The sequence below is a fragment of the Varroa jacobsoni genome, unplaced genomic scaffold, assembly GCF_002532875.2.
Source record: "Varroa jacobsoni isolate VJ856 unplaced genomic scaffold, vjacob_1.0 scaffold_768, whole genome shotgun sequence".
Lineage (NCBI taxonomy): Eukaryota > Metazoa > Arthropoda > Arachnida > Mesostigmata > Varroidae > Varroa > Varroa jacobsoni.
The window spans coordinates 15,088-29,008 of NW_019213670.1; the positions used below are offsets into that span (position 1 = coordinate 15,088).

Below are 13,921 nucleotides of genomic sequence, written 5' to 3' on the forward strand. Positions count from 1 at the left end.
AACAAAGTTTCTTCGCAGAACTTTGACACGCTTCTTTCGCGTTTTTTAGGAAGGCTTGGAAGTTTTACAGTAGCCTTAATTAATCCATCATAACCCATTAACCCAGACCTCGACGTGTCCCTAACATTAGCAGGCAAATATGATACCCACTAAGCTCTCATGGGGACACTCTATCGTCGCTTAGATTCCACTATTAGAGTATATAATATTTCAGTGTGCAAGTAAAATATCTAGGATACGGTTCATTTTTGAACAGCGCTCAGATAAGATTGTTGTCGAGTTGAATACCTTTTGAAAAACGTACACATTTTTCGAGGCATTTGATGGTAGCCATTAGAAGGCTGGTTCGATTTCTCTTCATTCTGGAAACGTTCCATATAATGGCTCTTGTTAGCGGGTGCTCTCCTTTATGCTACTTGGATGTATTTTAATCGCTGCGCTTATGGATAGGCCGTGCTCAGTGTGTCCGACAGCCTGTCGTTCGTGGGTCGAACCTTGAACGACCTTTGAATCTTACATTCGTGCGAAACAGTTCCCTTATACTAGTTTTATGCAGGTTGTTACAAGCAAAACGATCTATACAGGCTTCAACTGTATACATTCAAAAACGATTAGCAAGACATTACATGTAAAGTCTTGTAACTAGTCTTTACTTACATTTTGTGTGGTGTTGCATTGCTCAACTTTATTTATATTATGTATAGCGTTGCCTTAATAAAATTGGCCTTCGAAGTAGCGAACCTCCACTTCCTTCTATCCATTTTCAAGGAGAAAGAATCGAAAAAGAGCTTTATGACTTTCCTAAATTGTATAAACCCGCTTGCTTACGGAACTTGTTTCTGTAACTTGCCCACATGAATGAATATCTCTAGTTTATCGATGTTCTAACGGTTCTAGATATATATAATGGTGTTACAAGCTACTAGTAAAATTTTAAAGTTGGATAAAGTTCGCTGGACTCGTCCCTATCAGTTTTGATGCATACGCGAACGTTAAGAAAAAGTTTTACTTTAAGTTTGCCATTTTGACTTTAACTTGTACCATTACGCAGATTGCAAGCTTTGCTTATGTCATCAGCATCAGAGAAGAGGTACGCAACAGTTAACAGTGCTAGTATAGGGTCTTGTTTACGTATTCTTACGTAACTTGAACTTTTAAGAACACTACGGGATACGTAACGTATCACGTAGTGTCCTTAAACGTAGTGTTCTTAAAAAACGGCCTATCTTTCTCTCTACACGAACGCGTAAGCCCGACCTTAAAGGTTCCCATATAAGCTGCGTGTGTAGAAGAAAAGGTTGTTTGGAAAGCACGAAACTATCCTTTCGAAACAGCCGCGCTTGCATAATCACGGAACCTTTTCTTGCACAGACGATCGTCAGCGAGCGGGTATGATTTACGCTCGTAAATAATCATACGCTCTGTAAACGCTTTTACAGATTCACAGAAGATTACGTGTCGCTTGCCAGCATAGAGACCAAAAGGAATGCATAGATCGCCTTATTGACACAGATCAGCGAAGGCTATACCGGAGACTTTTCACGAAGTATGTCCTTTCGTGAAAGATCCACTTGCTACATACGGAACAAGTGTCACTTGGTACGCATTTTCGCTGATTATTTCCCCCCAATGTTTACACTGCAAGATAAATGTCCTACGATACTACTAGAGATACCCACAGGCTAAAAAAAATATGGATTGCCTATTTGTATACAACTTTCTTCTTACCATTATAATTAGCAGGAAACGTCCGTCTGCTGCTTCGTTTCGTATTGTTAAATCTTCCTGCCGATTCACTGCACTAGAGCATGAAATTTTTGAAAGACCGATGCGAGTATTCATGTCTCGTAGATCTCTGTGGACTATAAGATCTTAGACCTCTTGCACTTAAATTTTGCTTTTGTACAAGAGATCATCATCGATGCTCCTGCAGTTAACGTGTGTAGCTATACTCCCGCAAAAAACACCAATGCACGAGAAATGTGTATATATATGTGTATTATTTATAGTATATATTGCACCACTATTGCTAACGCGTCCTCCTCAGCCTCTTTACGTCAAACGTTTTTTTTACATAGGAAGTTACTAGATTAAAATCAATATTCTAATTTTGTCTTGGTGTAGGGTGTATTGAAACCTACGATAAACCGACACAGTTTAAGGCTGCTTCTACGGAAATGGTCGTTTCATATTGAAATGCTTGATAAAGGTACAGTCAAACAGCAGCGGCAGCAGTCGCCAGACAATATTGAAGCTTTTTTTTTGCCTACAGAGTACTTTTACTCCTTGTTGATTTCTTTATTATTGCCGTTCCGTACCATAAAAATGAACGGGTGGCAACAAGCGTATCTTTACAACCGACTCCACTCGGAATGAGGGGTCAGTCCTCAAGAAAAACCGAATTAGTTAGGATTAGCGGAAAGGATTCGTGCAGACATTTACGAAAACATAGGGACCACAGTAGCAAGTTTCTATTCTTCTATTCTTGAAAGAGATTAAATTGTAAAAAAATCATTTGGTGTGAAATTTCTACTTCGATAGAACTTTGTATGAAAGTTTTTTTATCCAAGAGATCAAAACAAATTTGGTGGGTAAAGTTGTTTAGCGCGACGCTAGCGCCGTACAGCAAAGGAGCCTATCGACTAATTAGATCAGCTTGAAATTGTTCTAACAATTGCCCCTAAGCCTGGCACCGTGTCAAATGACACATAGTTACGAAATGTTAGTTCATCTAGAAAACAACATCTTGTGGATCATTAAAAGCTGCGGGGCATTTTGTCTGCCTAGGTAGAAACTCTGCTACACTTTTAAGCGTTAATTGGTATTTTTTTTTTGGCCAAATGTTAAGTTCATTTAATTGTCTGCATGTAGTTACACATGTACAACGAACATTTGTATGTTGTCTAAAATGTTTCCTAAGAAAGTATGACTTTGCTGCGTCTGTATCGTATCGGCGTGATTCGGTAGAACGGCAGTCCTTGTTGCAAATTACCGACCCATTGTGCTGGGCTATGGCTAGCTAAAACATAGCTTTATGCTTAGGTGGCATTACTAGTTTATTTGTTGCCCTACGTGTTGCTGCAACCGGCAGAAAATATCTGCCCTGCCCGTACGAGTACCTCAGCGTATACACCATCACGGTGTTTATGTTATAGCAGCGGCCTATAGTTTTTGTGAATATTATTTATATATGGGCATAACATGAAAGTGTGAGCCAGCCCAATATGGACCGAAAAAAAAGTCATAAAACGTGTCCATATATATATATATATATATATATATATATATATATATATGTATATATTGATCTTGAAACCTTAACAGTTCATTATGAGCTTTACTGCAAATTTACTAGTTAGTCGAAGATTTTTCACCGATTACTATATAAAGTGACATTTTTTGTACACTACGGCATAGGGTGCTTAGCGGGAACCCTCAGGTGGGGCTAAATGTCATAGGTGTAAGTCTGCAGAATGACCGATAGCACAATTTATTCTAACAAAGCCTTCACGACGACCATGCATGTGTACAGATAGATAGAAAAATTATTTCATCTGTCTACGCGACGGATTATGTAACGACTTATTGACATCTGATTATTTAACATGACCATTCAAGCCATTGTTTCGCTGCCCAACTTAGGTTCAACCCATAAACATAATTGTGTATGGGTTGTGATTCCTTTGCCCCTATGATCTCTTTTTTGAGTCGTCCTTTTGAAGAAGTTTTACTTACGTTTTATACAACTTAAATACCTTTTACGTAACCGGGAATTTGACCACAGAGACAAACATAGCTATTTCAATATACAAATATACTTTTTCTGTTCTAAGGAACGTAATCGGTTAATAGGTAAAATTCATTTATTCGCATGGGTATTTTTTTCACACAGACGAAAGGTCCCTTCATGTATCTTCCGCCCAAGCGCATGTTTTACCCTTACGTACTTCCGCCCGTAGCGCATTGCAGGCATTGTAAAAACCTTATAAGTGAACGAAAAGTAACGGCAAAGCCGATGGCCAATTTGAGCGTGTACTTTATTTTTATGATATGATGTTTTTGTAAAATAGGAAACATACTCAATAAAAATAATTTGCAAGTCTATTGTTAATATAAATAATTATCACACCTATTTCCAGTTCCGTTTCAACTGTAGGCCTATTTTGGCCCCCTCGTAGCTTAACGGAAAAATTTCCAAAAGAATTTCTGCAATTCTAACTTTCTAAACACCCCATAGGTGATTCGTAGTTATGTGGCCACTGCTATTACTCGGTGCTCTAAGCAATGCTCCTGCCAGAACAGAAAGCCCACCCGTGAAATTCTGGCGGCTTATCAGCTAGCCCACGTTAAAGCTATCGAGAAACAAACTCTTTTTCTGTCGGCAGTTTTCTATCTTTAGCCACAAGCAGTTAATTGCAAGGGCAATTCGATAAATATATAAACGTATCTTGGAACACTTCTGTTTTTTTGCTACAGTCCATTTGTGGGATTTGCCTATCTGACTCGTTCTAAATTTCGAAGGACTGTTGTTTTGGACAAAGTATGACTTTGGGCCGACCGGCGTCCGTTATCCGTGGAAGCCGCTACTTAAAGCTACCTATGACCATGTAATTTCTAGAAAGTAGATACTTTTTGTCTTAATCAGTTTGGACATTTTGACGAAGGAATTTATACTGAGCTTCTGACTGTATCCTTATAAACGAATAAACCAACATTGATATTTTCTTCAATAGCATTCCAGCTTCGCTGTTCCGCGGGTTCTGTGAATGTTAGGAAAATTCGACCTCGACCGATTTTCCTACTAGGGGAAAATTCATTTGTCTATTGAAGGACAAAAGTTTACATCCCCTACAGCACTACTGTGAGCGAGAGCAAACGCTCAAAAACGTTGCTAAAAATAGAAAAAATATTTCGGTACTTTTTCAGAAAGGAACAAACTTTCTATCCGCTAGATCGGCTGTTAACCAGTGCTCAGCAGCGTCTAGCCGACTCTAGTGTTGGCCGACAATGAACAAAGCCCACTGGATATACAAATGCATAGAACCGGCAGACATTAAAATTAAGTAGAATTGAAAGCTTTATTTTTTGTAAATAATGACCGAAGTCGATTATGATGCTGGTCTAGTTGACATACCTACCGAGAATAATTTCCTATTTATTGCACTTTATCACTAAGACGAATGAAAACGTTCATAATTCTCACAAGACAAACTTACCACTTCACAAATGATGGTAAGCTGAGGAGTCTACGGTGTCAAAGAGTCTCGGTAATATGACGGACACCAAAATCATATTGTAGGAAATAATTTAGGCGTTTAAAAATTAGTTTCGAAAAGCAAATATATGGATATAATTAACGATTTCATAATACAACTAATTGTAAAGGCCTAATCCTATCATGGCTTATAACAACACATTTGCGGAACAGAGCTCACCTGAACACGGTCACGTTGCTTTTAACATTTTAGAAAAACTGCAGAAGAGAGTTCATAGACGTAATAGCAACGACTCTGGCGGCATATCGGACGTAGTTGGTTATCGCATATCTATGTATAGACTGGGATTGTGTTAAAATGATCTGGTTGGTTGTGACAGGTCATCCAGCCTCAAAATGTACGTTTTTCTGTAATTTCAAGTGAAAGAGCCATACCATAATAACCACGTGATATATTGTGCAAATGCGGTACAAAACTCCTTCCAGCACTCCGGTTACCTTTTTAGAAAATATATCGAATTTGAATCGGTAATGTATACTGTAACCTTATGCGCATTGACTATGTGATGTAAAAAGGACAGGGCATTGGGAATCGAGTAACAAGGCCTGCTTGCTTAGCTGAATGCTAAGCTAATAGTTCGAATATTATTCATCCTATTCTAACTACGGACCAAGCTCATAAGTGGTCTTGCAGAGAAAGTAATCCACACTCGTGAGTCGAGGCAAACTAGGCACTTGTGACGAATTTACGCTATTATCCTTCAGATACCCCATAGCAGGAATCATTTGCAGATTTAAGTGGCTTGACTCTAGAGTCAATCAATACATTTGAGATGGATTGAAGTTGTATATTTGGATACCACAATTTTCAATTTATGAACTGTGGGTGAAGTTACTATACGCCCCACAATATAACCTCAAACCAGGACCGTCGAGGCGAGATTCGTCCCTTATATAAACAATGCTCATTCTCGTATACAAACGCACCTACAACTTTAATATGCCTTCAACTGTGTAATAAAATACAAACTAAATCGGGATTGTTTCGTCTATAGGAATAGCAAACTTAACGCTGTGCCTGTTTTCTATTAAATATGAACGTCGACGACCTAATACAATAGGATTTAGGGTTTCCTGTTTTCTACCAGTCGCTATTATGGGTCCGAATGAATAGAGTCCGTTTGGTTTTGATGTTGATAGCATGGACCTAGAAAAATCTCGCTCAGTGCTATGCATGCCAAATCCATAGATCTTAGCGCTGTTGGGCAGGTCGACGTCAGGGTGCCCAAAAATAGGGTCCCTTGCTACTAACGAATTGCAACTTAACGTAACTTGAAGCGCGGGCTTGCAGCAGACCTAAAGGTAGCGACTGAATACTTTGTGCAATGGCTATCAGCATTAGTCTATCGATTACATATAAAGTTCACATAGGCAGAGCCATTAAGCTGTATTTGCTCATGTGCCTTCCTAAAATAGGAATCCCGCTTGCAGCCTATTACTGCCCAGGTATATGCTGAATGAAATACCTAACCACTATCCGTCCACGCGGCTACATAAACGAGTGGCACGCAGTGCATTCCGAAGCTGCGCTCCCCTGACTTCTTTATCGATAAGATGAACCTGTGTAGCTGAACCCTAGAACCTCACAAAGGTGAAGCTATCATATCGACTGAAGTCATAGTCATTTCGTTCGAATCTTTTCAGTTCGCTGTCAGAGGGGGACATCGCTGATTATGCTGAAGGCCGACAATAGGCAAATGCGCAGTGTTTGCCGTATTCCTCAGAGGTGTCAATTTAGATTTGTTATTCATGGAACGATACAAACAAAATTGAAAGAGAATTGATAAGGCTGCATCGTGACCAAGAGCATCATCGTCATAGCGGATAAGTATAATCACTGATGCGTAGATAGGCCGATTGCAATAGTTGCGTGGTTTGAAAACAAGCTGTTGCTGAAGCTGGTGACGATTGATTGTTTCACCTGCATGATACCTTATTTAATTTAGTAAATTTGTCATGGTATTGTTGTCTACTTGAATTAGGTATTGTCTCCTGTTTTAGTAGTGCCTCAACCCACACCGGAAGTTACCACGTGGTGGCCACGGAAAAGTCCATCGATACGAAAATCTATTTTTGTCTAGTGATGACAGTTAGCAGAACTTCCTCGATAGCCGCCATTTTGTTCTCATAAATGACTCTTTCAGACGCCCATCCCATTCAGGAAATTAAAGTAACTTTAAATCGAATCGGTGTTACTCAATCAAACAGAACTGTCCTTTTGTATATAGACCAGCTCTATCGTGTGTCAATTGAACATGGACCTGTTTTCATAGAAAGACTTCGAGTATCTTTTAAATTGCTTTTATCAGCGTTACAAGCTGTTACACACATTGGAGAAGATGTGGCGTCAGTGAAATCTATAATAGTCATTGTTTCGCATTGAAGCTGATTGTTGCGACGCTGGCTATCTCGTGCCTAAGCATTACCGTGGTAATGGACAACATTAATCAGCTGTCGAGAAGTTCGAGGCATTCCCTGCAAAAGCAAATCCTTCAAGCTAGCAGGGCTTGCCGATAAGCGAATAACTCTTGCATAACGTTTTAATGTTTAAAATTGACAAGTAAACACCCTAAAATAACGTAGTGTTTTTCCGCGCTCACGTCCGGTTGTAAGAAATCCCTTCTTCAAAAACCTGTCTGTGTAGAATAGACACAGAGTTCCTAAGTGCTTGACAAGATGGCTGAAGTCAAACAGAATTTGGTCGATGCGCAGAAGGTAGAAGAGAGTCCATATGGTGGAGGTGAAACCTCTATTAAGAAGGCCTTAAAAACGGGAGCAAATTTGGAAGCGCGAACTGTAACCATCGATGCATCTCAAGTGGAGGAGGTACTTCCAGAAGTGGGTGACCACATGATCGACATTGACAGGTAAGCCTCTTAAATTTCCGTAAAAGGCTTAAAAAAATACTAAGCGAGCCAAAGTGTGTTGCTTTTCTCGATGTCCGTCCCTATTCCGAATGCTTTCGTTCGCCTTGGTGTTGTTTGCGCAACGAGTGAATTAGCTTCAGGTATAATAAAGCGGTTAATTATGTAAGTTTATTGCACCTTTGTGCTCTCGTTTTAGAACAAAACTTCGTCCAGTTGAAGGACGCGCACCCACACCGATTCCAAGTGAGGAAGAATGGAGCGTTATGCGAAAGGAAATTCAGCAATTGGCTGCAGGTGGTGGCGAAAGGCAAGAAGACGAACAGGAAACACCTAAACAGATCTCCTTGGCCTTTGTTGTCACCGTACCAGAGGTCGAAAGTGAGCCTTCTGATAATAAAAAAGATGATGAAGACTCATTCAAGATAGGCCTTTAGTGAGCGTAACAGAGAGCAACAGCTGATGATTATATGAGAAGCAATGCATTGACAGAAGTGATATTGACACGCGCCTAATAATGAGCTGATGGATTTTGTTTGATGAGAAAGTTTGTTAGCGTGATTTAAGCGTAGCCGTTGTCAAACTGTACAATATAATTATTCCTTGAAACTTTTATTACAATGTTCTGTTCTATATATATATATATATATATATATATATATATATATAACATTGTTAACCTGGCTTCTAAGAACTAACATTTCGGATGAACAGTGTTTCGCTCACTGTAGATGATCTCGGTATGGAAAAAACGTAGCCCTAGTTAGTCGATCTGTGTATATCGAGTCAACAGCATAGAGTCGATTGGCTGTCTGGTAAATTAGTAGTACTCTTCACCTTACTTAGAGCAATAATAAACTTTCAACTATAACAATGAATGCGTCAGTGTATAACAGATACACAATTGATAATATGACTTGATTGTCAAGTTACGCCAAATGTTTGTGTTGATTTCCGCCGTTTTGTGGTGGAATTTTTTTATTGTTTATTTGTGTGATTTGCTTAGGTTAAATGTTTATTCTTAGTGTAAAACTCGTAGATTTTTACGTAAAAACATAGTAAATTTTTGAGAAATTGAAGATTTGTAGTTCGAACTTTTTTCAGCAATGCACAACTGTGTGAAAGATCAAATCGGAAATACACATTGATTTCTATTTGAGAGAATCCTCAAAAGACTTACTCCAGCGAAGGATGTAATTGAAGGAGCCTCTTTCCCGGAACTTAAACTTCCGGTGCGAAACAAATCCTTGCTATACAATCTAATAGGAAGCAGTGTATTTTACAACCTAGGCATATATGCTCTATTTAGTTACTTGCCTCTATAAAGGAGCGAAGTAATCGATATGTGCAATATCGGTCGAAGCAATATTATGTGAACACAAACATTTCATCGGTTTAACCCCCCTGCCTCCCTTCTCCTGCTTCACGTAACAGAAAACAAACCTTAGTTCAGTTTGCGGCAAGAAAGTGCAACAGTTACGTTTCGCGAATTTATTAGTATTCCCCCAGATAGAGGAGGTTAGAAACGCTGCATATTGAAACATAAGCTTGACCGCTGTGCGACCTATAGTTGGGCTACCGAAAGCCACTCAACCAACTGCTACGCTTGTAGGTTTGCTGGTGGAACATCTACTTCTGCGGCACTCTTGATGGTATCTGGATGTGATCTAGATAGCAATGCTACATTGAGCTTTGACGTCACCTTCCCAATTTTTCACGTTTCGAATTCCTATAGGTGTGTTCCCGGGGCAGAAATGACCCCGGAGTAGCACATGAATATAGTACTGACGAGATCAAGTAAAGGCTAAAAATAAAGTTTCAAGTAAAAGTCAAATACTTTAATATTGTTGTAAGTATAAGAAACAAGTGGCTGTAACGGCTATGGAACGGTTACCTTATCCATGCAGTTATCGTTTCTATTCATGATCCGCCACTATTCTTCTAACGGTACACGTATTGCTCCCCAGTATTCGTTGGCGCGAAGATTCGAAACTGACAGAACAAATAGATTAAGGGTGGCGATAGAAACGCCCGCCGCATATGAGTGTTTTCTCTGTGACTGCGAAAGACGCTCCACAAGGCTAGGGCTGTTATATAACAGCAGTGGCCGCACCACATCCCATAAATGCATTAGCTATGTCGCTTTCTTTTGAGTCTATACGTGTGAAAGACGGTACACACGAGTAACAAACACAAGCCGCAGGGCGTAAACTCGAGTTAAGAATGTCGGTCTGGATCACGTTCAGGCCGATAAGGGGCGACGATGGAAGGCACAGAGAGATGAGCGCGTGGGTGGGCTCGCTTTCAGTCAGCTAAGGTTGGCAGGCGCCTAGGCCTCACTTCGACTAGGATGAGAAGCGGGCTGGGCTTGTAACGGGAATAGCGAATATACACACGAATGTATGAGAGTAGAAGAACCCACAACGAAATAGGTGGGATACAGAGCACTAGCCGTATCTTCTAAAGCCACAGCAGGTGAGAAGAATAGCGATACTCACATACTTCATCGCGTGCATTTCCGTAACAACCTACTTAGTACAGGATAGGGTACGCGTGAGCTACTTCGTGATGCAAGTGCGCTAGTTTTTCTACAACTCGTGTTGTTTTCTTTTTTTACAAAATTGTAGTTAGCCACTGAGCTCTACATTTTCGTGAGCATGTGAGGTAGTCAGTGTGAGATAATCGTTACTGATGGTCGGCTAAGTATACGTAAGACCTGTTACATATATTAGGGACACTTGTTTATATTGAGCGCTTTGACTATTTAGATATAGCTAATTAAGTCGAACACACGCGGGTATATTCTTTGTGCCACAACGATATACGGATTTTATACAACACTTCACATAAGTAACTTTTCGATTTTAAATAAGCAGAGTAAGTTTTGCTGATATGGAATATAATTCATGTCAGCGTATAACGGAATGGATGATGAACTATATTATGAGGTCTTCAATAAAAAAAAAAAGTTACGAATTTGCCCTGGCCCAAGTAACACGTGAGCCGGAGTACATAGAGTCGAATAGATTCCATCAAATTTTCTGGCCGTTTAGTGGTTGAAATCACAGAAAATGATTATCAGATATTGCTTGGTCGCGTATTCATAATACAGTATTGAGCGAAATGCTCCACGCCATGATCCCCATGTACACCGTGGACTGATAGCTCATTGATAACTGATGTTCGGGTTCACAGGACCTTCTGCCTTCTGTAGTTTAACTGAGAAAGCGTTTAGATCACCGTCTAGGAGGTAACATCACCGAGTAACTTTACGTTACAATACATGAATCCTAATAATAGTAATAATACAATGTGAAAAGCTGTTCTCACTGACGATGCGTCACGTTAGGTCAGATACGCAGATAGGTCAGGGAACGACTGCAATATAATGCTGATTACGGAGGTGACACGTATTCCTAACATGGCGAAGCAAGCTTGAACTTACTGAACTAAGGAAGAGAGAACACTGCGTAGTTGAAAACAGAATGTTTCCTCTATTATTCTTATCTAAAAATTGCCGAATTTATCATTTCGAAATTCTTGCAGTAAATAAACAAACAAATAAATAAAGAACTGAGTCCGAGGTTGATTGCCATCAGATAAGAGTGATTCATTTCGAATTAGTTCGATAACAATCCTGACTGACCGTTCGCGTTTCGCTCAAAGATCTTACGATTGAACAAGTATAGACAATGTACGCAGAGCGCAGAGTTCTAGGCGCTCTGTACAGTCTATTCACAATGTTATGTCTATCAATGAAAACACAGTGAAGCAATGAGAAGTTGGCGAAAAGTTGCACTTAACCAAAATATTTTAGACGGTTAAATATACAATAATAATAATAAGCTTAGCGTACCGTTGCTCGAGCTACGTTACATCGTTTCCGTTGTTTTTTTCTCGAGATCGTACCTTACCTGTTGCCATAAGCCAATGCACAGACTATTGAAAATAGTTAATGCGCTATTATTCCTTGGTAGACTTGCAATAAGTGGTTCCTTTCATAAAGTTATGATATGAACTGAGAAACAAATGAATCTTCATGAAGTGAACTCACGATTATACTGCTAATCGTACTTTTCATTTGCTGAAGTCTAAGATGGCACAAGCGTTCTTATGTTTGTTGTATGCGCAACCTTCCGAGAACTTTATATTCATAGCTGTTTGTCACAACACAATCAGTCGGAACGAATTTATAATAGAAGATCTGTTTTTTTTCCGTGAGACTTTCTGAAGTTTCGGTCTGGAAGGCCTTTAAAGCTACTGCGTTCGTTCCTGTGTTATGCCCATGCACCCACACCTCGGCACCTCGAAAGATAAGTTTGAGTGAAGCCAGCTCTTCTCTTTATGAACGTTAAGTTATTCCTGAAAAGGTTGTTGAGAAATCTGCATTTGTACAAGGTTCAGATCCTTCGGTAAGCTCCCTTTTTTGAGCTCTTTTACCTATACGTGATCTCTCAAAATGGTCGAACATAATTCATGTGAGATTCCTAGATCTTTTGCGAAATCTCCGCGAGTGATTCGTCGATTCTGAAGTGTTTTCTCCTTTCCACGTTTTCGTGTTTTCGTTCGTACCCACTGAGATAAGCCACCCAAAACAATGATCAGTCAAAGCTCTCTCGCCCGTCCCGGAATTTTCACACCTTAATGTCTACTTATTAGTTTTTTTATAACATTTCCACCACCTCCGAGCTTTTAGTTTCGTTCTTAACATTCAACCTAATGTATGCTCTTCGATACTCCATTTTCGTTTTCGAATAACTAAAAAAAAATATTGAAAGTCACTCACTTAAATAAAAACGCTGGCAAAATACAATGCATGCCGTCAAATGCCGTGAAATTTGGCTTGTCGATAGCGAGCAGAGAGGATAATATTACGCTATAAACCGCATTTTAGCCTATAAAAATGTACGTTTCATAAAAGCGTTTTTGGCCTAGTACTGCCCCTAACATGCCACCGAAAAACCCATTTCCTACAACGCCAATGACGCCCTACACCTCAATCCAAAAAGCCGTCGTACTCACGATAGTGCCATAATTATAACGAACCACAAACATAATTCCTGCAGAATGTGAGGCAACATGCTGCTGACAGTTGGCCACCTCTAAGAATAGATACTTTATACTGCTATTTAGTTTTATGACAATCAAAAGCCAAGTTGTTTGTGTATTTCCTAAGGGAGCTGTTCAAATGTTATAGCTATAAACAAACGTGATGATGTCATCAAGATTGGGTAGCTTGCACCATCATGGCCATAACCATTTTCGCAGACCACCGTTTGTATGGGCGGATACATGCTTAACAAGTGAAGAAGAAATTTTTAGAATACCGTTTTCCGTTACGCGGCTTACGCTCGGCTTATTAAACCTTATTTCGTACCGAACAATACCAACAAAATACGTCTATCCGCGAGTTACGGACCACTTCAGGTCGTCCTAAGCTTCGTATGCCAACACGCACCGTCATCAGCATAGCATAATGTACTTTTTAAGTCTTCTGTGTTTAAATTGATTTATAAATATCGAGAACAGTCACTTCTGCATATAGTAATTCAAGTCGCCAAATTATTTTCACATATTTATGTAGTTATACCATTTGAGAGATGTACATTTATCCTTAATTAGCAGATTTTTCGGCAACAGTTCGGGCGCCCTAACGAGCTATGTCTGAACGAAATAACTGATTTCAGTAGACAAAACGATGCACTTAGATTCGACGCAGAATACTAACTGTACTAATAGAACAACAGAGTATTATCTGTGTTTTTTGTTTGCAATGCAAAAT

At 39.6% G+C, this 13,921-nt stretch overlaps 1 protein-coding gene across 1 annotated transcript; it reads left to right on the plus strand.

Annotated features, from left to right (window-relative positions):
* The first annotated feature begins 1,471 nt into the window (after positions 1-1,471).
* LOC111263473 (uncharacterized) lies at positions 1,472-8,762 on the plus strand. The gene is made up of 3 exons (XM_022838572.2): positions 1,472-1,599; positions 6,920-8,142; positions 8,339-8,762. The coding sequence occupies exons 2-3, from the start codon at positions 7,952-7,954 to the stop codon at positions 8,574-8,576; spliced, it is 429 nt and encodes a 142-aa protein (XP_022694307.1). The 5' UTR covers positions 1,472-1,599; positions 6,920-7,951; the 3' UTR covers positions 8,577-8,762.
* The last annotated feature ends 5,159 nt before the right edge of the window (positions 8,763-13,921 follow it).